General features: G+C 38.1%; 1 protein-coding gene and 1 long non-coding RNA gene across 3 annotated transcripts in view; one reads left to right on the top strand and one right to left on the bottom strand.

The window, feature by feature from the left end:
* Positions 1-7646, bottom strand: part of LOC121260458 — a 15567-nt gene extending 7921 nt beyond the window's left edge. The window contains exon 1 of the long non-coding RNA XR_005939721.1: positions 7627-7646. This is a non-coding gene — a long non-coding RNA (uncharacterized LOC121260458). The remainder of the gene's footprint in view (positions 1-7626) is intronic.
* LOC121260456 (CTP synthase-like) lies at positions 1728-20840 on the top strand. Of its 2 annotated transcripts, XM_041162338.1 has the most exons (22): positions 1728-1931; positions 2393-2472; positions 2632-2718; positions 2811-2861; positions 2985-3102; positions 3203-3259; positions 5309-5373; positions 5561-5644; positions 6503-6553; positions 6633-6695; positions 6795-6841; positions 7112-7181; positions 7268-7330; positions 13720-13809; positions 13898-13936; positions 17845-17994; positions 18072-18149; positions 18244-18329; positions 18817-18865; positions 18969-19049; positions 19388-19481; positions 20160-20840. In XM_041162338.1, the coding sequence occupies exons 1-22, from the start codon at positions 1814-1816 to the stop codon at positions 20222-20224; spliced, it is 1686 nt and encodes a 561-aa protein (XP_041018272.1). In that variant the 5' UTR covers positions 1728-1813; the 3' UTR covers positions 20225-20840. The 2 variants fall into 2 exon arrangements, with proteins under 2 accessions (XP_041018272.1, XP_041018273.1); XM_041162339.1 differs by lacking the exons at positions 19388-19481; positions 20160-20840 and adding an exon at positions 19187-19352.

Genomic DNA, 20840 nt, shown 5'->3' with positions numbered 1-20840 from the left:
ATTTAAAAAATTTGAATTATTTTTTATGTTCATTTTTTTAAATAAGATCCGATTACGGATAACTAGTTACATAACCGGATCCGAAACCGGATCCATATCGGACCCTGGTTCATCTTACTTGCCCGGGTGCAATCCAGGTGAATAATTGCCCAAATTCACCTAGATTTCCAGGTTCCAGATCGGACTAGAAAATCTAGCCCGGTTGCACACCCTTATACCAAATACATATACAATTATTTTTATAACTTTTTATACAACTATGTTTTATACGAATGACATTTTTATATAATAATTTATAAAAATAAAATCATTTTATATAAATACTCTCATTTTAAAACATGATTGTATAATAAGTTATAAAAATAATTGTACATGTATTATTACTCATTCATGAATGGGCTCATTTTAAATCTGTGGGTCCATTTTTTTCCTAGTAAAAAATTGCTATTAATATGATTTTTATCAATGAGTTATTCTATTTTTAAATTTATATGTAGAGTATATCATCAACATCACTTAAATGATAAAATTTAATTTATAAGATTAAAAATTTAAAATTAATACTCCAAATCAAATCATTTCAGGTAAACACTTACTATGTATCCTATAAACCGACTTGAAAATAAATTTTTTGTTTAGAAAGATAAAGCCAATTGCTTGGTCAATGAAGGTGAAAAGGCGCCAAGAGACGGGAAAAAACAAAAACCACATTTTGGACAGAGAACCATCATTGAAACTTTGAAGTTTAGGAGTAAAAAAGGAGTAATTATACACACAATATTTTTTACAATATTTTTAATAATATATAATATAAAATAAAGATATTTTTATAAAATGATGTTATTTTTATATAATATTTTATAATAATACCTCTCATTTTAAAATATATTGTAAAAAGTATTATGTATTTATTATTTTTTTTTAAAGTACATTTTCCTTCGGCAGGTTAACGAAAGTTAAGATTAGCTGACAAAAGGAACTTGATACCAAAAATGGACCGTTGATATGACAAAACTCTCTCCTGGAAAAGAAAAATCAGATCAACATAGAGTGGAGGTGTACATCATATATGTGTGGGCATTACGCGTGTCTTCCTCGAACAAGTGGTATTGTACCTGGTTTCAACAAACAAGAAAGCATAATTCTATGCATGATAAATCTTTGAAACCCAGCACAAGATATTGCTTTTACAAGAAGATTTTTTTGCTTGCTTTGTGCTTTAATTGAAACACATGGCAGATTGATGGCAATGTTAATTCATTAGAGCTGTTGTTGACTTTAATTATTAAGTAATGTTACATACAGTTGTAGAGTATGCAAACGTTATATAATTATTTTAAAAAATAATAGAGTCTATTATTAAAAAATTAATTTTCTTTTTATCTAGATTCCGTATTTATTTATTTTTTTTAAAATAATTATATGATGCTTATATACTTATTTCTCTTTATCTTAATTATTATGTATTGTTTAATGGATAAAATTTGTCGACCGATCTCAATCTCTATGTTTAATTATATATTTTATTTGTATGAGATCATATTAAATTGATTTTACCAAAAGATAAAAAGACACTTTTGGAAAAAGAGATGGTGGCAGCAATAAATAATGCAGATACGCTAGTTGAAACCAAACAAACCATATTACTTTAGATTACTGTGCAAAATACGAGAGCGACTTCACCACCAAAAAGCTACAAGTCGTGGCTCGAGCGTTCTCCGCTTTCTCCAAAGTCCAAACCTTTCCCGCTCGGCCATTGACACAAACAATACATCTTCAGTTACAAACTCGCACAGCCGGAGAAAGAGAGAGAATGAAGTACGTATTGGTAACGGGAGGAGTGGTGAGTGGGCTGGGCAAAGGCGTCACTGCCAGCAGCATAGGCGTCGTCCTCAAAGCCTGCGGACTTCGCGTTACCTCTATCAAAATTGGTACTTTTTATTTACCTATCGCTTCTATATTGCTTTTGGTTTTCTTGGGTTAAACGTTTATTTTGGTTTAACAATGTTTGGAAATGTATTTATGAATTTTGGAGTCGTTGGTTTTATGACTTTCATATTCTCTTTCAAGTGGGATATGCTTGGATTCAACTTGGTTAAGCTGATTTTTTCTATTGTGTCTCTGCGTTTTTTATTGCAACTTCATAGTTTACTCTGGTTAATTGCTTTTAATCTCAAATGAGTAGCTTTTTATGCTGGAACTTGGTTTTTCTTTATGGGTCTGCATGCGGATAGCTTTTCTATTTATAAACGTACTCACATAAACGTATGTGTTTGTGCCCCTTACTTGTTCTAAGTTGTAATGTAGCATGTAGGATAAAAAAGTTCGAAAATTTTAGGAGCAATTCTATGTTTTCTTTTGCATCTAAGTTTCGGCAATTGATCGGTTGCAGATCCTTACTTGAACACTGATGCTGGTACCATGTCTCCCTTTGAACATGGGGAGGTTTTTGTTCTTGACGATGGTGGAGAGGTTTGTTTCCTTTTTTATTTATTTAATAAGATCTAATTTAATGCCTATTAGTTCATAAAGTATGAAATATAATTACTGGTTATATATATTCAGGGAGTATTATTATGTATGTGGGAGATAAAGAATTAATCAATCCATTATTTGGTTCTCTCTCAAAAGGTTGATTTGGACCTGGGAAATTATGAGCGATTCCTAGATGTAACGCTTACAAGAGATAACAACATTACTACAGGAAAGATATATCAGGTCCCAATTTATTTGATGTAGTGCCAGATCTTTTAACTTTATTTTAAGTTCAATGAGCATCTTAAAGTAGCCTTGTTTCTCCATTCAACCAGTCTGTCCTTGAGAAGGAACGGCGAGGTGATTACCTTGGGAAGACTGTTCAGGTGGGATACGTCAACTCAATAGGCCTCTTATTACACTTGCACGGGGAGATCACTGTGCACTGAACTTTACCATGTTTTTTTTTTTTTTTTTGATAAACTTTACCATGTTTGAGTGGATTCCAGGTGGTACCACACATCACAGATGCCATTAAGAATTGGATTGAAGCGGTTGCTGTCATTCCTGTCGATGGACAAGAAGGTCCAGCAGATGTTTGTGTGATAGAGTTGGGAGGGACTGTAGGTATGAGCTATTCAAAACAAGCAGGCATCTAGTGTGTTGAAAATTATCTCTATGTTATACTTTACTTGCAAGAGATAATGGTAGTTTATCTTTTGAATAGGTGACATCGAATCAATGCCATTCATTGAGGCTCTGCGACAATTGTCCTTTTCAGTTGGTAAGGTTGGTTTTGTTTTGGGTTTCATCAAAGAAAAATATGCCTTGCAGGGTCAAATCTAAGGGTGGGTGCTTCCCCACCCCCCCCCCCCCCCCCCCTCCCCCACAAAAAATTTAAATAGCCTCTTTAATCAACAATCTATCATACTTATGTTTTAAGAAATAAATATATTTAAGTTTATGCTAAACTTTAAAGTCTAATTTCTACATTGCTTTTTCTAGTTCTTAGCTTGTAATTAGGTGTTTTCTCTTGTATACTCTATGTGTACTTGGGCTATGCCTAATTACGTGGATTAATAAACTTTTTTTACCCATAAAAGAACTTTAAAATCTAACATCAAATCTTATGAAGAAATGTGTTTCTTCAAAAAACTCATAAATTTGGCTGTTGAATTGAAGTAAATATATATACACTAGAGTTGAATACTAAAATGGTTTGTATGGTTTCCTTAGGTAGATTGATCCACGACTCTAAAATCAAACGTTTTTACTCTAGATTTCACCACTAGTCAAATCAGTCACCGCACCACTATTTCATTAGTAAACAATTAGAAACATCACTCTAGCACCGATAATTGTTTGAAAGTGTTATTGGCGTGCTACATGTAAAACAAAAAACGAAAAAACATCTTTAAAATAAAAATGTACTTTGGAAAAAAAATAAAAATTAGAAATAAAAAATCTGCAAAAGAAGTGGAGGGCCCACAAGATTTTTTTTTATTAGTGAATATGATTTTATTGATCATAAGAGTAGGCAAGAGTCCAAGTACATAGGCTCCTGAGATGGCCATGCCACCACCCACCCACTGATGGGGAAGAGATCATAGCTGGGTGGAGGGGGAGTCTCACCCATCCTCCTAGACTGTTCCACCTCCTCATGAGGGTGTGGAGGGGCTACTATAGCCCCTTCCCCCCCCCCCCCCCCCCCCCCCCTCTTTTTTTTTTTAATTCATTTGAAATTAATTTTTTTGTTTTTGAATTTTTATTGTTTTAAAAAGTACTTTTAAAAAAAATAAAAAATATCTTTTTAAGCTTACATGAGACGCATAGGTGGCCGCTTAAATGACAAGCATTGAACAATCAATGGTGCTGACATGTTTTTTCTAACTGTTATACTAATGAAGTACGGATGGACTGATTTGATCAATGTTGAGAATTGGTGTAGCAAAACGTTCAACTTTAGAGATTAGAGACCATGAAGCATACATACCATGGGGACTACTTTACTATTCAACCACATATTTTCTGAAGCCCCCATAGTGTGTAATTAACCCTCTTTTCTTTTTCTTTTTTTTGTTAAGTAATGAATCATGATTCTTACTTATAAATTATAATAAAAAAATTATTCATTGAAAATTGCAAAAGGCGCTCTACCCATTGAGTACACAGGAAGTATAGAAAAGAGAAGCCTGTCTAGAAGAAGATACATATACAAGAAAGTCATGTTGATCTAACCCATTAAAGTCCATGGAAATGATCCAAGATTAAAAGAGTAATGATAAAAAATGTTTTGAGCTCCTCCCATGTCCTTTTGTGATCCTTAAAGTTATGTCATTCATATCCTTCCAAATGCAACAAGTGTGGCAAGTAGGAATTATCTTCCACATAGCTGCAATTTAAGAATAGTCACCTAATCCTTTCCAGGTATAAAAGAGATACACAACTTGTGGGCATGACCAAGCCAATTTAATCGGACTAAAAAGTTACTCCACGTTGCACTTGCAGTCTCACAATGAAGTAGTAGATGATCAACTGATTCCCCACGCCTCTTGCACATACAACACCAACTGATGACCACGATGTCTCTTAAAATTTCCATGGTTAGAATCTTCCCTACTGATGTCCAAGCATAGTAACCATCTTTTCCACGCATTACATTCTCTATTTTCTTTTAAATTCCTTTAAAGGCGTTCCTTGTGAACATTGAACACATTAAATCTTTTGGTTAAAAGGGGAAAATCCTTATCTATAATTTATGTTATTTTACTACTATAAAAGTGAATTTTCATCATGTTCAGAAAGAATCATGCTAATTTATTTCCTTTATCAGGTCACGATAACTTCTGTCTTGTTCATGTGAGCTTGATACCAGTACTGGGCGTTGTTGGAGAACAAGTAATACTCCATAATCCCTTTATGAGATCTGCAAAGTTTTAGTTGTGCCATGTATTGATTGTAAATGTGGACATCAAAGCTGAGCATATTTCCTGAAATTAGGATATTACGTTCTTTGGAATTGTAGTCCCCCCCGTCTCTTTACTGTGAGTAAAATATGACTCTCTATCTGTGTTTTGTTGTGCAGAAAACGAAACCGACGCAACATAGTGTCCGGGAACTTAGAGCACTAGGTTTGACTCCTCACCTTTTAGCATGTCGCTCTGCTCAGGTATATCTTTTTAACTACTTGGAAACTCCATGCTCATGAAGGAATAAATTATTGGGACAAATCTAGCCCTAAAATCATCTAACAAGAGAGAAGGAAAAAGGAACTTTAGCTTGAAAACCTTTTCAGTCAATCAATGTAAAGCTTGCTTGCAAACTTCATCTTAGTGGGGTGGGTTTATCATAACAGTTTTTGGAAGGCTTAGTGCAAGCCTAAGTTATATATTCCATTTTTTGGTTGTGATTTTCTTGATAGTTATTTTGTTTTATCAGTTTACTATGTGACCAAAGTTGCTATTAATCTGGGTCTTTTAAATTCTGGTTTTTTTATATGTAGTGTTCTAAGATTTTATTAATAAATGCAAAGGGTGCAGTCCAAATACACAGGAAGTATACAAGAGGGGGTACCTAACTATAAACCATCTTTTATATTGCTGCAATTTTTGGGTCACCATGTAACCCTCTCGAATTAGCAAAGAGGTTTGCTAACCTTTTGGACATAATCCAAGCCAACCCAAATCAACTGGAAAGTCATTCCACAAGGCTGTCAATCTCGCAGTGGAGTAAAAAAATGGTCTACAGATTTCCCTGCTTGCATGTAATGTATAATTGAAGCTGTTCTTAAAACATTAAAATAGTCTCAGTAACAGGTGTTTTGAATTTCCTTAGTCATTTTTTAATTCGCACTTGAGCAGTCATTGATGTTTATTGTGGTTTGACATTGAAAGTCTCAGAAACAGGTGTTTTGAATGCCCTCATTTATTTCTTTGTTTGTACTTGAGCAGCCATTGATCTGAATTGTGATTTAAGTGCTTAGTTGTCATCATCATATTCTTTAAATGTAAGGTTGACTATGTTGCAGCCTTTGTTGGAGAGTACAAAGGAGAAACTTTCACAGTTTTGCCATGTTCCTGTAAGTTGCTGAAGTTTGCTCAGTGGATCTGTCAAAAGAATTCTATTTTTGTTTGCATTGTCCTTATGGTCTTTTGCAGGCTGGTAATATTCTCAATATCCATGATATTCCAAACATTTGGCACGTCCCTCTCTTACTTAAGGTGGGTTCAATACAGTTCTTTAATTCCGCTTAGTCATTGCTGGTTCTAGTATATACCATCTAACGCTGTTGTATAATTAGACATTTATTGCTTTTTCAGAACCAAAATGCTCATCACTCAATTCTAAAGCAGCTAAACTTACTCGAGTAAGTTTTTATTCTCTTTCCTCACCACCTAAGCCTCCTCTCCTCCTACTGTCATAAGTTTTTCAAACGTGTAATGAAATCATGGGAAACTATATGTTTGATTCTGACCAACTCAGACTTTTAGTTGATTCACTGAGACATATTATATCTATGAACTTTTAACAGTAGAACTTTTCAACTCTGCAAACTAAATGCACCATCAATTTAGAAGCAATATACTTAATGCTTGAAGATTGATTACTATAACTTGCTATTAAAGTTCTGTTTCAGCCTGGCTGCACCTCCTGCTTTACAAGACTGGACCAGGATGGCTGAGACATTTGACAATCTCACTGAATCTGTTAGTATTATCACGATTAGATGTAATGCTTTCTTTGAATACTTCTGTCTTGTCCATGGCAAATTATAACCTTCTGATGCTTGCAGGTGAGGATTGCATTGGTTGGGAAATATGTCAACCTAGCAGATTCATATCTTTCTGTTGTGAAGGTGTGATACTAACATTTCTTCCATGCTTGATTTGAGTTCGAGGGTAGACGTATCATATGCAGAGCTTGCAATGTTAACTATTGATAATGATGTGTTACAGCAATAAGATATTTTTCTGAAAATTAATATCCTAGTAGCTCATACAGCCTGGTTTGGTTTCACACACCTTTAAATCATCTCATCTCATCTCATCTCAACATCCAAACACCATTCAAACACAACCATTTTTTAAATTCAAATTTTCAACTTTTTCATCTAATCATTACAGCTTTCCCAAACTTCCGAACAAAACACACAAAATAATTCAACTTTTTCAAATCCCAAAACAAAAATAATATTAAAAAATTATATTCTAACCCTCTTTTAACTTTATAATTTTTTTATTCAACTTTTTCTCTCTTTTCCTAAAACCCCATAAAAATCTTAACTCAAACCATTTCACTACTATTCACAATCACTATTATTCACCGATTTCCTATCTTATCTGTGTAACCAAACAAGACCTTAGTCTTGTTGATTTGTTTTTACCCACATAATATGCACTGCTTGTTAACTATAATGTGGATTCAATCATAGCACAAGAATGGTGCATCATCCACATATTAATTGCTTTATGGTTAATCTGATCAAATTATTACTGAACCATCTCAATGCTTTTTTTTTTTTTGATACGTAAGGGATAAATTTTATTAATATGAATGAAATAGGTTTAAACTGTCATTCTAAGAGCAATGAACTAAAGACAAGAAGTCATGAATATTATCCCCAATTAAAACAATAGCAGAAAACCAAAGCAATAAGGTATTTAGAAAGAAATTCTTCAGCTCCACCATTGTGCGTTCCTTGTCTTCAAAACAACGCGCATTCCTTTCCATCCAAATGCACCACATGATATACAAGGAATCATCTTCTATACTGCTGCCACTTGATGACAACCCTGCAATTTTCTCCAACAGCCCATCAAATCCACTACCCTCATAGGCATTACCCAAGCAACACCAACCCTCAGAAATATCTCATCCCACAATACCCTTGTTATGTCACAATGTAGTAAGAGATGATCCACCGATTCTCCATTCTTTTTGCACATGTAGCACCAATCCATCACAACACATCCTCTCTTCCTCAAATTGTCTGTGGTCAAGATCTTTCCAAGGGCGGCGTTCCAAACAATGAAAGCAACTTTGGAAGGCACACAAGACCTCCAAATGTTCTTCCAAGGGAATGGAGTATGGTCCTGTGTTATCAAAAGGTTATAATACACCTTAACAGTACATAACTTATGATCCTTAGACCTCCACTTCAATCTATCATGCTGCGCCCTAGTAGTCTCCGAGGAATGTAATATGTTGAAAAAGTCAGTAACCATATCTAGTTCCCAATCGTGAAAATCCCTATTAAACAGAATATTCCACTAATGCGAACCATGAGAAAATAACCGCACATCAGCCACTGAAACCTCCCTATTAGCTGCAATACGATATAAAGCCGGAAAAACCCTTTCCAATGTATGATCTCCACACCACACATCCCGCCAAAAACTGATTCGGTTACCCTCACCGGCTACAAAGCGAATATGATTTTCAAAACATATCCACCCCTTCCTTATATACTTCCATAACCCCACTCCATACCCCTCTCACTTTGTTGGAACACCATCCACCCCAAGCAACACCATATCTCGCGTCTATAGTTTCCTTCCACAATGCTCCCCCCTCCCGATGATATCTCCAAAGCCATTTCCCCAATAGTGCTTTATTAAAGGTTCTCAAGTTGCAAACACCCAACCCACCATTCACAATTGGGGCACATACTGTCTTCCAACTAACCAGGTGGAATTTCTTCTCCTCCCCTAGGCCTCCCCATAAGAATGCCTTAAAAAGTTTCTCAATCTGATACCACCCTTGCAGGCATATGAAAAAGAGATAAGAAATACGTGGGGAGGTTAGTTAGTGTGCTCTTGATAAGAGTAAGACGCCCCCCTTTTGATAAATACACCCTTTTCCATCCCGCTAGCCTTTTCTCTATCTTCTCCACCACCCCATCCCATATAGCTCTACTCTTGAAAGATGCTCCTAACAGAAGGCCCAGATATTTCATTGGAAATGAGGACACCCTGCAATCCAAAAGACTTGCTAGACTGCGGATATTAGGAACCTCACCCACCGGTACCATCTCAGATTTGCTAAGGTTCACCTTAAGCCCTGACACTGCTTCGAAACAAAGTAACAATGCTCGTATAGTTTGGACCTGACTGTTATCCGCTTCACAGAATACCAGAGTGTCATCTGCAAAAAGAAGATGTGAGATGATAAATGGGCCACCAGAGCCATTTCCCACCTTAAAACCCAATAAAAAATCCCCATCAACAGTAGCCTGCACCATCCTACTCAATGCCTCCATAACGACAAATAGAAGAGGAGATAACGGATCTCCCTGTCGTAATCCCCTCGAGCAATCAAAAAAACTAGCAGGAATGCCATTAACTAAAACTGATAATCGGGCAGTTGAAATACAATGACTCATTCAAGAAATCCACCTATTTCCAAAGCCACACATCTCGAGCAGGTACAAAAGGAATTTCCAATTCACATGATCATAAGCCTTCTCCATGTCTAACTTGCAGAGAATACCCGGACTTCCCTCCCGCAATCTAGCATCGAGGCTCTCATTTGCTATGAGCACCGAATCAAGAATATGTCTCCCACGAATAAAAGCATTATGAGGCTTGGATATAATATTTTCCAACACTGGACTAACCCGGTTAGCAAGAACTTTCGAAATAATCTTATAAACACTACTAACCAAACTTATTGGACGAAAATCCTCAATAATTGAAGTCCCGTGTTTCTTGGGGATGAGAGCAATAAATGTCGCATTAAGGGATTTTTCAAACTTCTGAAAAGTATGGAATTCACTGAACACCTGCAAGACATCACCTTTCACAACATCCCAATAAGTTTGGAAGAAACCCATTGAGAAACCATCCTGGCCTGGCGCTTTATCCTTAGCCATACCAGAGATGACCTTGAAAATCTCTTCTTTATCAAATGGTCTCTCCAAAACACTCACATATTGCGGATCAATTGCTTCAAAAGACAAAGCATCAAGCTTCAGCCTCCAATTTGCAGATTCGGTGAGAAGAGTTTCATAGTAATGTACAATATGATTTTCTAATTCTGGAGGAGAGGATAACACTTGAGTACCATAATGAAGCGACTCAATAGCATTGTTACGACAAGGTGAATTAGCCACTTTGTGAAAGAACTTTGTATACCTATCACCCTCTTTCAACCAAAGAGCTCTGGATTTTTGACGCCATGATATCTCATCTGACAACAAAACCCTCTCCAACTCTGCCACAACCGTGCCCTTCCTCAATAATACCTTCTCCGAGGCATCTCCCAATAATTCCCTGCCCTCTATCTCCTGCAATTCCTCCAACAAAGTAGACTTCTAATTGTCTGTGTGACCAAAAACTTCTAAATTTCATTTTTTCAGATCTTGTTTTAGAGCCTTAAGCTTACCTGCTAAAACGAAACTTGGAGTGCCACTAAATTGATACGAAACCCACCAGGCACGCATCGTGTCTACAAACTCATTCACTGTTAGCCACATGTTCTCAAACTTGAAGTACCGGCGGCCCCTATGAATGCCCCTACAATCTAGAAGAATGGGAAAATGATCTGAACTGGCTCGAGCTAACCTTTTTTGACTTACTTCTGGATAGTGTGCTTCCCATGACGGAGAGACAAGGAATCTATCCAACTTCGACCAAGCCCGGCCGTTAGACCATGTGTACTCACCCCCACCAAGGGAAGGTCCATAAGGTCCAGATAAAAAATGAACTCAAAAAATTCCTTCATGGCCCTAGTATGCCGATGATGCCCTAAACGTTCACTAGGAAAGCGAGTAATGTTGAAATCACCTCTCATACACCACGGCACATCCCATAATGAGTATATACCCACCAATTCCTCCCACAACCTTCGCCTATCACTGTCCTTGTTTGGACCATAACACCCTACAAAAGCCCATTCCCATCCATCACTCACATTTTTTAATAAAATCGAAACAGAGAACTCATCAATACACTCCTCGATCGCCTCAACTACTCTTTTATCCCACATTAATAAAACTCCACCTGAGGCTCCCAATGAGGCCAAATAAGACCAACCCACATGCGAGCATCCCCATAGGCTACACACAATATTTCTATCTAAGAGACGCAACTTTGTTTCTTGTAGACATACCACATCACCCTTCCACATCCTCAATAAGGTTTTGATACGAAGACGTTTATTACTATCATTGAGTCCCCGTATGTTCCAAGATAAAATCTTAGGCTTCATAAAAAGCTTAACTTGCCCCTCCCTTTTGGTCTATCCCTTCCGCTACTCCCTTCCTTAACATCATAATTGATGGAACACGTTAAACATTTAAGTTCCCTATCCTGTTTTGTGGCTGATTTCGAATGGCTAGCTTCAATAGCCACTACCAAAGCCATAAATTGCTCTTTATAACCTCCAAAAGAAACCCCAAAAATATCTTGAAGCTTCTCTACCTTCTTACAAATCCAATTAGACGAGCAACTCCCATAGTTAGAATTGGGAGGAAGTGTACAAAGGAGTAGCTGCCCCCTCCTCGCCTACACTATCATTGGGAAGTAAAGATAGTTCCGAGCCCTCCATAGAAATTGGTTCATCACTTGAAACCAAATTTCTGAAGAAAATATCTTCCCCTGATTTATGCCCATGAAAAACATTCATTTCTAGTTTCGAGCCCCCCACGGCTGCACCAGCACGGCATCTTGGGCTACGACCTCCACACACGGCTCAGTCTGGCCACTCCCCAGCACCACCTCAAGAGACGGCGACGGTACAACCTTACTCAAGGTCTCCACCGCGACTGGCTCCATCGCTAACTCACCATCCTCCAGCCCCTCCCATCGGAATAACTCAAACGGCACACCAAGGTGGTCGACGGAGGCCGGCGAAATTTTCTGTGCCAGTGGTGGTGCCAGCAAACTATATATTAGCGCCATAGGAACCTGACTCGGTTCCTGGCCTGATATTTCGGTGGGGACCCAAGTTAAGACCCTTCAGGCCTTCATTTGGCCTGCGACCCGGCCCATCCCTGGGCCCCACATACCCGAGTTATACGGCCCACTCTTATGGCCCCTTACTTGGCCCAGATCAGACTTCATCTCTGCCTTACCCTTAACACAGCGTTTCAAATAACCAATTTCCTCTAACACTGCACCCACTTTTTCCTTTAAGCCAACCAGCATCCTCAAAATAGTTTCCTCATTAAACCCCAACAGCCCACTGCCTTTTCCTTCATGTCTCTGCACAGCCTCTGGGATGGACGTGTCTGACACCGCAGCACTAACGGCTCGAGGCACTGCCTTCTTCTGAAGCACCTCACTGTATGACCTTGCACCTCCTACTGTCGACGATTGAGCAACACCACCATCTCCTCTGTTCATCTTCCAAGTTACCTACCTTAACAACAGGAAGTGCTCTGGTTCTCTTGCAAGAACCAGAGGATGCATGGAGCTCCATTAATGTATAATCGAAATTTCTCCACCCCTCCCCCTTCCTCCCTTTTGGCACAACAATCAAGCCTCTCCTCTTAACACAACCAAACTCCGAGAGAGAAATGAAACTGCCATTGTGATTATGTCCCTTCCACACCATTAATACCGTGTCTCCTTTTCTATGAGTTCTCAGAAATTCATAAGCCCCCCTAGACACTGCACATTCCCTCACCATAGAACCCAGCCACCCCATAGCTTCATTATCTAAGGCTATGTATTTCACAACACGGTGACTGCTTTCTATGATTTTCCACCACCTATCATTTTCCTTCCTGAACTCGAAAAGCTTTTGGTCAATGAAAACCTCATTGCATCGCCTCATCTATTCCAACCCACAACGAAGACCCAAAGCTGCAATGATACATTAATCTTCACACATAGCAGAAGCCATTAACGAATCACCACCAACATCAAGAGAAACCAAAAGAAAAAGAAAAAAACGTAAGGCTTGTACAAAGAGAAAATATTTAGGAGAGAGAAAGAACCCAAGCCTCTTAGGTATTGAATAATGTTTTATCTCAATGCTTCTTTTTTTTTTTTTTTAATTTTGGTTCCTGTCTTCGATACAATTATAGCTCTATACTGGTTCCTCTACATGTTTTTTTTATTAACTATGATGTTCTGGGGAATGAAAGCCATATTGTTTTCTTGTAATTGCATATGATTGTCAAGCTGATTGAAAAAATTGGATGTGTGCTCTTATTGACTTCCCAGTTTAAAACTCTAAAGTCTATAATTATTATTTCCATCATGTTGACTACCCTTATCTTTTTTGCCTAATTTCTTGCAGGCCCTTTTGCATGCCTGCATCGCGTGTTCTTTGAAGCCATCAATTGATTGGATTGCAGCTTCTGACCTTGAAGAGGATAGTGCTAAATTGGTACTCATCCCTTAGAAGTTGCATTTATAGAGGCTTATGTTTTATGTAAAAATTTGGTATTACTTAAAAATTTGTGTTCCTCATACAGACACCAGGAGCACATGCTACTGCATGGGAGACTTTGAGGGTAAGCTCTGCTTTGAATGGTTTTTGTTATTATTTTTAACATTCTCGGTTTTCCTTTTACCATGCAACACCTCTTTCTCTAATTCAAGATTGTGGTTTTGTTCATCATCCTTAAAATAGTAAGATTGAAATATGCAAATACAGCTACAGATTGCCCTGTCCTGGTTTAGATATTTCCAAATCATCCCTGTTAGGAGTAGGTGGGTCTCGGTCCGGATTTCAGGTGAAGTTGCTCTCCATTGCATGGGGTTTGATGGCAGAACCTTGTTCCGTCTGTCATCATTAGCCGGTCTAGAAAGATGCATTAGCGTAGCAATGGGGCTTCCAGAATATCTCATCCCAGTGATCCCACATTGTAGATTGGCTTCACCTTGGTTCTTGGCTAAGGAAGGTTGATTCAGATTATCAAAAATGGTATAAGACAAGTAGATCCCACAATGTGAGCTTGGCTGACATGATAGTAACATAATACTTTTTTGATGAGTAAGATAACATTTTATTAATAGAAGAAAATAGGCATAGTCCAAGTACACGAGAGGTATACAAACAGCATGCACCTAGTACATGAAAAGTAGCTAGAAAGGGATACAAGATTGAAGCAAGCTCCATTAAGTACACAAGAGGATGCCCAAAGAAATAAAGTACGGAAGAAGAAACTTCTTAGCTAATCTGGAGAACGCTCCTTGTTTTCAAAACTTTGATCATTCATTTCAATCCATAAGTACCACATGATACATAGAGGGATCATCTTCCATACATCCTCAATATGTGAATTGGCTGTGCATCTTTGCCAACATGCAAGTAAATTGACCACCCTCTTGGGCATTACCCAAGCAATGCCCGTTCTATGAAAGATTTCCGCCCATAACATTTTTGACACCTCACAATGAAGTAAAAGATGGTCCACCAATTCTTCATTCTTCTTACACGTATAACACCATTCCATTATGACTAGACCCCTCTTTCTCAAATTATCCAACGTCAAAACTTTCCCAAGACCTGCTGTCCACACAAAGAAGGCACCTTAGTTTTCATATAGGTTTTCAAGGGAACGAAGTATGATTTTGGCTTGACAAAGCCTTATAGAATGACTGCACAGGAAACTTCGGATTCCCAATCTTCATTCACAGCAATCTTAAGTGGTTACTTTTCTTATTCCTTTTAAAATTGTCACGTCCCGTACCCGGGGGTGATTCTTTTAACCTAAAATCCACAAAATATAAAACTCAGATACAATAAGTCTCCAAAATCAAATATCTCAAAAATCCTTCAAAGAAAGTAAACTCGACACTATTGCTTATTTTCTAAAATCTCACAAATCCACTTATGCCACCTAGCATTTATCTCACCTTTCTCTTATAATCTTGTGACATGCTATATATTCCAACTGTCACAATCATCATGGTCATCTGAAAAAAATGGTAGAGATAAATGGGTGAGTCCACCGACTCAGTAAATAGTGAACTTATACTAGTGTGTAAACATGAACCAATTACAGAATGCAGAACAAAACAATCTAAAAAATAACAATGGTATTTCAGAAGCATTTTATTACAAGAATAATATAGGCAAAAGACCTTAGACACAAGCATGTTGAAACAATATCAGAAATAAAAACAGAGGTCATGTTTACCCCCCGTGGCAAGGTTGTGCATATTTGCAGTTAGCCAAGTAGAACAGAAACCACTTTGTCTCCGAAGTGAGTGCACTCAGAACAAAGGCAATGTTTACCCTCGTGGCAGGGTTGTGCACATCTGCGTTTAGTCAAGCAGAACATAAATCACTTTGTCACCAAAGTGATTGCACTTAGAACAAAGGCCACGTTTACCCTGTGGCAAGGTTGTGCATATCTGTGATTAGCCAAATAGAATACAAATCATTTTGTCACCAAAGTGAGTGCATTCAGAACAGAGGCTACAATTTTACACTCGTGGCAAGGTCAAAACAAAGGCCACATAATATACTCGGGGCAAGGCCATTAGAGGCCACAATTATAACCCGTGGCAAGGTCTATAACCAAAGCAAAACAGAATCTTATGCCTCAGGGTTTTCAGATACATTGCAATAACAAAACAATGTATTGAACATATAATATCGTATAATCAGAAAAAGAAATTTCAGACTTCATATTCACATTTTATGCAGTAGAGAACTAGAGTATAAAAATTGTTCATGTGTACACCAGTCGTGATAAAAAGTCGCATTTTATTTCTCAGATAAAGAGTGGTGCAGAAAATAACTAAGGTTGTTTTCATACCAAAAATATGCATTTTTTTCACAAAATCAACCTTAGTTATTTTACCTGACTTTTGCATAGGAGCACCGTTTACTTGACTTTTGCAATGTCCTATCTAAGCTTTGAACTCAAACAGTAGCAATATCACAACCTAATCCCGAAAAATATCACTCCATATTAATAACTCATACCAGTACAGAACCAACCTATCTAACAAAATTCTATAACTCAAACCATAGCTCAATAAATGCCAAAATCCATGAGCCCAAAAACAGCCCATAAACAAATAGTCCATCATGGCACCTTAGGTTTTTTATGACCCAAGCACAACGTCTGAAAATACTACTACACCAATAGCTTAGAAGCCCAACCTCATTGGATTTGCTTAAATCCCATTCCAACACACACCACATTTACATTCATACTGTCGACACGTCAAAATACCAACTCACATCTTACAACCATTCCTTTCTCCGACCATGGCATTACCATCAAGGAGCCTTTCAAACATTAACCAAGCCATGAAATCACCCGATTCCAAAACAATTACACAATTATAGAAAACTTCGGTTTCTAGTAGAACAACAACCATTTGAACCATGAAAATATAGTCTTACCCAACTCGGAGTGGTGGTTTGCTAGATTTTAGGGGTGAGGTGGTGTTGCAACGAGGGTTGTGCCAATGAAACAAAAGTAAGCTGGGTTCAAGAGAGAAACCGTGTGAGGGAAAGAGAGGAGCCGTAACACTTACTTCGACATAGCAAGGCAGTGCGACTTGACGTGGCACTAGTCATAGTGATTAGCTTAAGCATGGAGAGAGACCAAGACAGAGAGACGGAGGTTGAGAGGCTCACAAGCTATTTTGTGCTACGTTGTGAGCGGCGGTGACGTGGTGTGGAGCTGCAGCTGAGAGAGTGCAGGGCGCATAACAAAGGGTCGGGGGGACGATGGCTTGGTGCGGTGGAGCTCTGTGGCACAAGGCCTAGGCAGCGGTAGCATGTGGTGGAGATGGCTGCTACGACGCAGTGAAGCCAAGCCAAGTAGTGTAGTGATGAGAGAGAGCAGTTAGAGTGGGGGAAAGAGTGTGCATTGGAAAGATGAAACGGAGGGAGAGAAAGGCCGAGGGGCTTACCGGTTTGGCCTCAAGGTTAGACGGCGAGGAGGATGGCTGCAGCAGCGCGGCCATAGATGCGAGTTGAAATTGTATAAAGGGAGAGGGTGAATGCGTGGGGGAAGGGGGAGAGAATGAAAGGTTTTTAGGGCTTACTCAAAACAACACCGTTTTGGGGTTCTTTTTTTCTTAAAAGTACTATAACCACAAAAAGATTTCACAAAAATAAACTCACAAACTAACATGGCCTCATGTGATACATTAGATCTACTTTACAATAAAAGTATCTTTACAATTTGACGTACCATATCAAGCCACGTCAGTTTGTTGATTTACTTTTGTGAAATTCTTTTATGGCCAAAGCATTTATCGTTTTTTTTTAGACCGAACGGTCTAGGCTTGGGCCTTATCTGGTTATGACAGAAACATCATTTGCTTGTAAGCATTTTGGGGTTGTAGCACTGCAACCAAATTTTATAGTGTATTGCATGTGAAAAAATGAGGAAAAGGAGGGGTTGTTACATTGAAACGGAACTGGTTTTGACAAAACTTGCTCTTTCAGAATGCTGCATGTGTCTTGGTTCCCGGTGGATTCGGAGATCGTGGTGTTAGAGGTATGATATTGGCTGCAAAGTATGCTAGAGAGAATAGTGTTCCCTTTCTTGGGATTTGCTTGGGCATGCAGATTTCTGTCATTGAGTTTGCTAGATCTGTAAGTGGCCTTTCTTTCGCTATAATTCATATCATTTTACGGTTTGTATGAACCCTACTTTAATTACTTGGTTCTAGGTTTTGGGTTTGGAAAGCGCAAACAGCACAGAGTTCGATGATCAGACACCAAATCCAGTTGTAATTTTCATGCCTGAGGTATGTAGCATTTATTATGAAGTTGTTTAATTACCTTTCATGATGCATACCCTGCATTTATTCTGCAATTATTATCATTTCATTTCTGCTCTAGGGTTCAAGAACTCATATGGGAAACACAATGAGACTTGGATCTCGAAGAACACTATTCCAGACCCCTGATTGTATTACTTCAAAACTGTAAGTAATTTTTATAACCGATCGTTTCTGAAAATACCAAAAAGTAGCTGTAACATACTTACACTAATTGATAGCTATATGAGCTCTATGAAAATGTCCATTGTTTTCCTTATGTGTCAGTCCCTTGACTATGATTTTATGTACCCATCAGGTAGTCTGCAAGGACAAATAATTAAAGGCTGGCCTGTCCAGTAGTCATAGACAAGTGTTAGTGATAGAATGGTATCAATTTATGAACTAATAAACTTACTGGCCGTTTAGTTGACAAGTATGGATTTTAATGAAAATAATGATCAATTTATCTGGAACTGGGTTAGTCTATTGCTGCACTAATAGTCCTTAATATCCTCCTGGTGAGCTACTTCACTGCTACTGCATTTACTGGAACTGGAAATAGTACTGCCTGTATATTCTATAAATTAGAGTACTTTGTTGTTTGCATCCACTGTCATGCGCATGTATGTTTATATTTCTTCATAATTGCTAGGTACCACAATTCAGAGTATGTGGAGGAACGGCATCGGCACAGATATGAGGTTACTTTTCAAATCTGATTGCAGTGGGAAAACATGATGCTAGGCTTTATTTTCCTCTAAATATAGTGGCATGGTATTATATTTTAGCAATTGCCTGGTGCAGGTGAACCCTGAAGTTATTGGAACTCTAGAAGAAGCTGGCCTCAAATTTGTTGGGAAAGATGATAGTGGAAGGCGGATGGAGGTGGGTTTTACTGCTAAGTGATAACTAGATGGGCTTGAACTCGCATGAAATCAGGGATTCCTCATTATTGATTTAATTATGACTGCCTTAGTCGACTATTTATCCTATTTTAAGAGAGTTTTTTTTTTCTTTGGTAGTGGTCATTTACTTCTGTCATGTCATGGATCGGAGCTCATGGGCTTGTTCTCCTCCCCCCCCCCCCCCCTTCTTCTCTCTCTCTGATTAAGCTTGAGCTTATCTAATTGACTGTTTCTGCAGAGAAGTCAAGTAATTTTTATTCTTATTTTGCTTCCAAATTATATTGAATTTTAAACTTCCGTTTTTCCTGTGTCATGCAGATTTTAGAGCTTCCACATCATCCCTTCTATGTAGGAGTACAATTTCATCCAGAATTCAAATCACGGCCTGCGAGGCCGTCAGCTCTATTTTTAGGTATTCAATGGTCAACCTGATATCTTATTAGCTACTCTTCTGAGAGCCATGTATATAACCTGATATGCTGGATCGCCTTATCAACATCCATTCAAGCCCACTAGGAAAGAACTTGATGGTCTAGGACTTAAGGGTCCTAAATTGAGCAGAACAGCCACAAAGAGTTTGTATGACCGACTGCCACTTATTATTTGGCTAAGGTTTTGTTGGCTTGTAAATTAGCATATTGGTACAAGTTTATTCCCTAGCAGTTGCCCATGTATGTATATAAATTTGTTTCATGAAAAGATCCATTCTGGTTTAATGTGTCCAGGATTGATTTTTTGTAGTGGATATTCTTGGTTCTACACCCACACTTATGGTGCTATTATTTTATTGGCTAGTTTAGTTATGTCACATTTATCATTATAAGTGAACTCACAGTTGGTGGTGCAATATGGAGACTCACCCCCTTTTGAACAAAATAGAGTAGAACTGCAATTATTCCTTTATAGGAAACGGGTAGAATTTTACTTGTCAAAAAAGAAAGCTGGTGGAATATAGATGCTATCTTCCATTGTGCTCCTTGCATTTTTCTTGTACTATGAATACATGAAAAACATCTAGAGTCCAATCTGTTAAAAATGCCCATGGAGTTTTCAGATATCTTCAATTTAACTTTTTGCCTTTTCAATGTAGGTCTTATATTGGCCGCAAGGGGACAGTTAGAAGCTTATCTGGACAGGCATCAAAATGGAACTTGATTTGCAGCTTGTCCCACTCTTCTTATCTTCCAGATCATTCTTTCAAGGTGGTCTAGTTTTCAAGATGCAGAAATTTTAGGAAATACTTGAGTTTGCAACTTGCCCTGTTTTTTCGCTGCATTGTATCCTCTGCTTCTTTTGGGATGGGTAATAAATTTATTGCTAGTGTTGGGCCCAAGCCCATGTTGCAGAAGTAGCACGTTGGGTTAGGACATTTTTCTCTGGTTTTTTTGGCACTTTATGCTCATGCTTTTATGCCTGTGAACTTGTGAGATTGTGCAGGATATACACATGTACTAGAAGATGGCGTCGGTCATATTATCATCTGACTGGTCTATATATTGGAATCTGGTTGGAGATGGATTTCACATACATTTTCATATAAACATGCCTGGCCATCTTGAGCTCAGGTTGGGACCGAGCCGTCCTAAACTGTGCTCAATTGCGTTTTAGATTTTTAGGTATGCCATGTTATGGGACAAATTCTTGGTATGGTTCCACAAGGCACATTCAACAGCTATGATTTGTGGGTGTGCGAGTTTGCCTCTGGGTCTAACTAGTGTGTAATGCCACCTGATTAATATATTTGGCTTTTACACGCCATTTGATTTCTGAA

Source organism: Juglans microcarpa x Juglans regia, chromosome 4D (assembly GCF_004785595.1).
Source record: "Juglans microcarpa x Juglans regia isolate MS1-56 chromosome 4D, Jm3101_v1.0, whole genome shotgun sequence".
Classification (NCBI taxonomy): Eukaryota; Viridiplantae; Streptophyta; class Magnoliopsida; order Fagales; family Juglandaceae; genus Juglans; species Juglans microcarpa x Juglans regia.
Note: the sequence above shows the minus strand (reverse complement) of the source record. Positions and strands in the feature narration are given on the sequence as shown.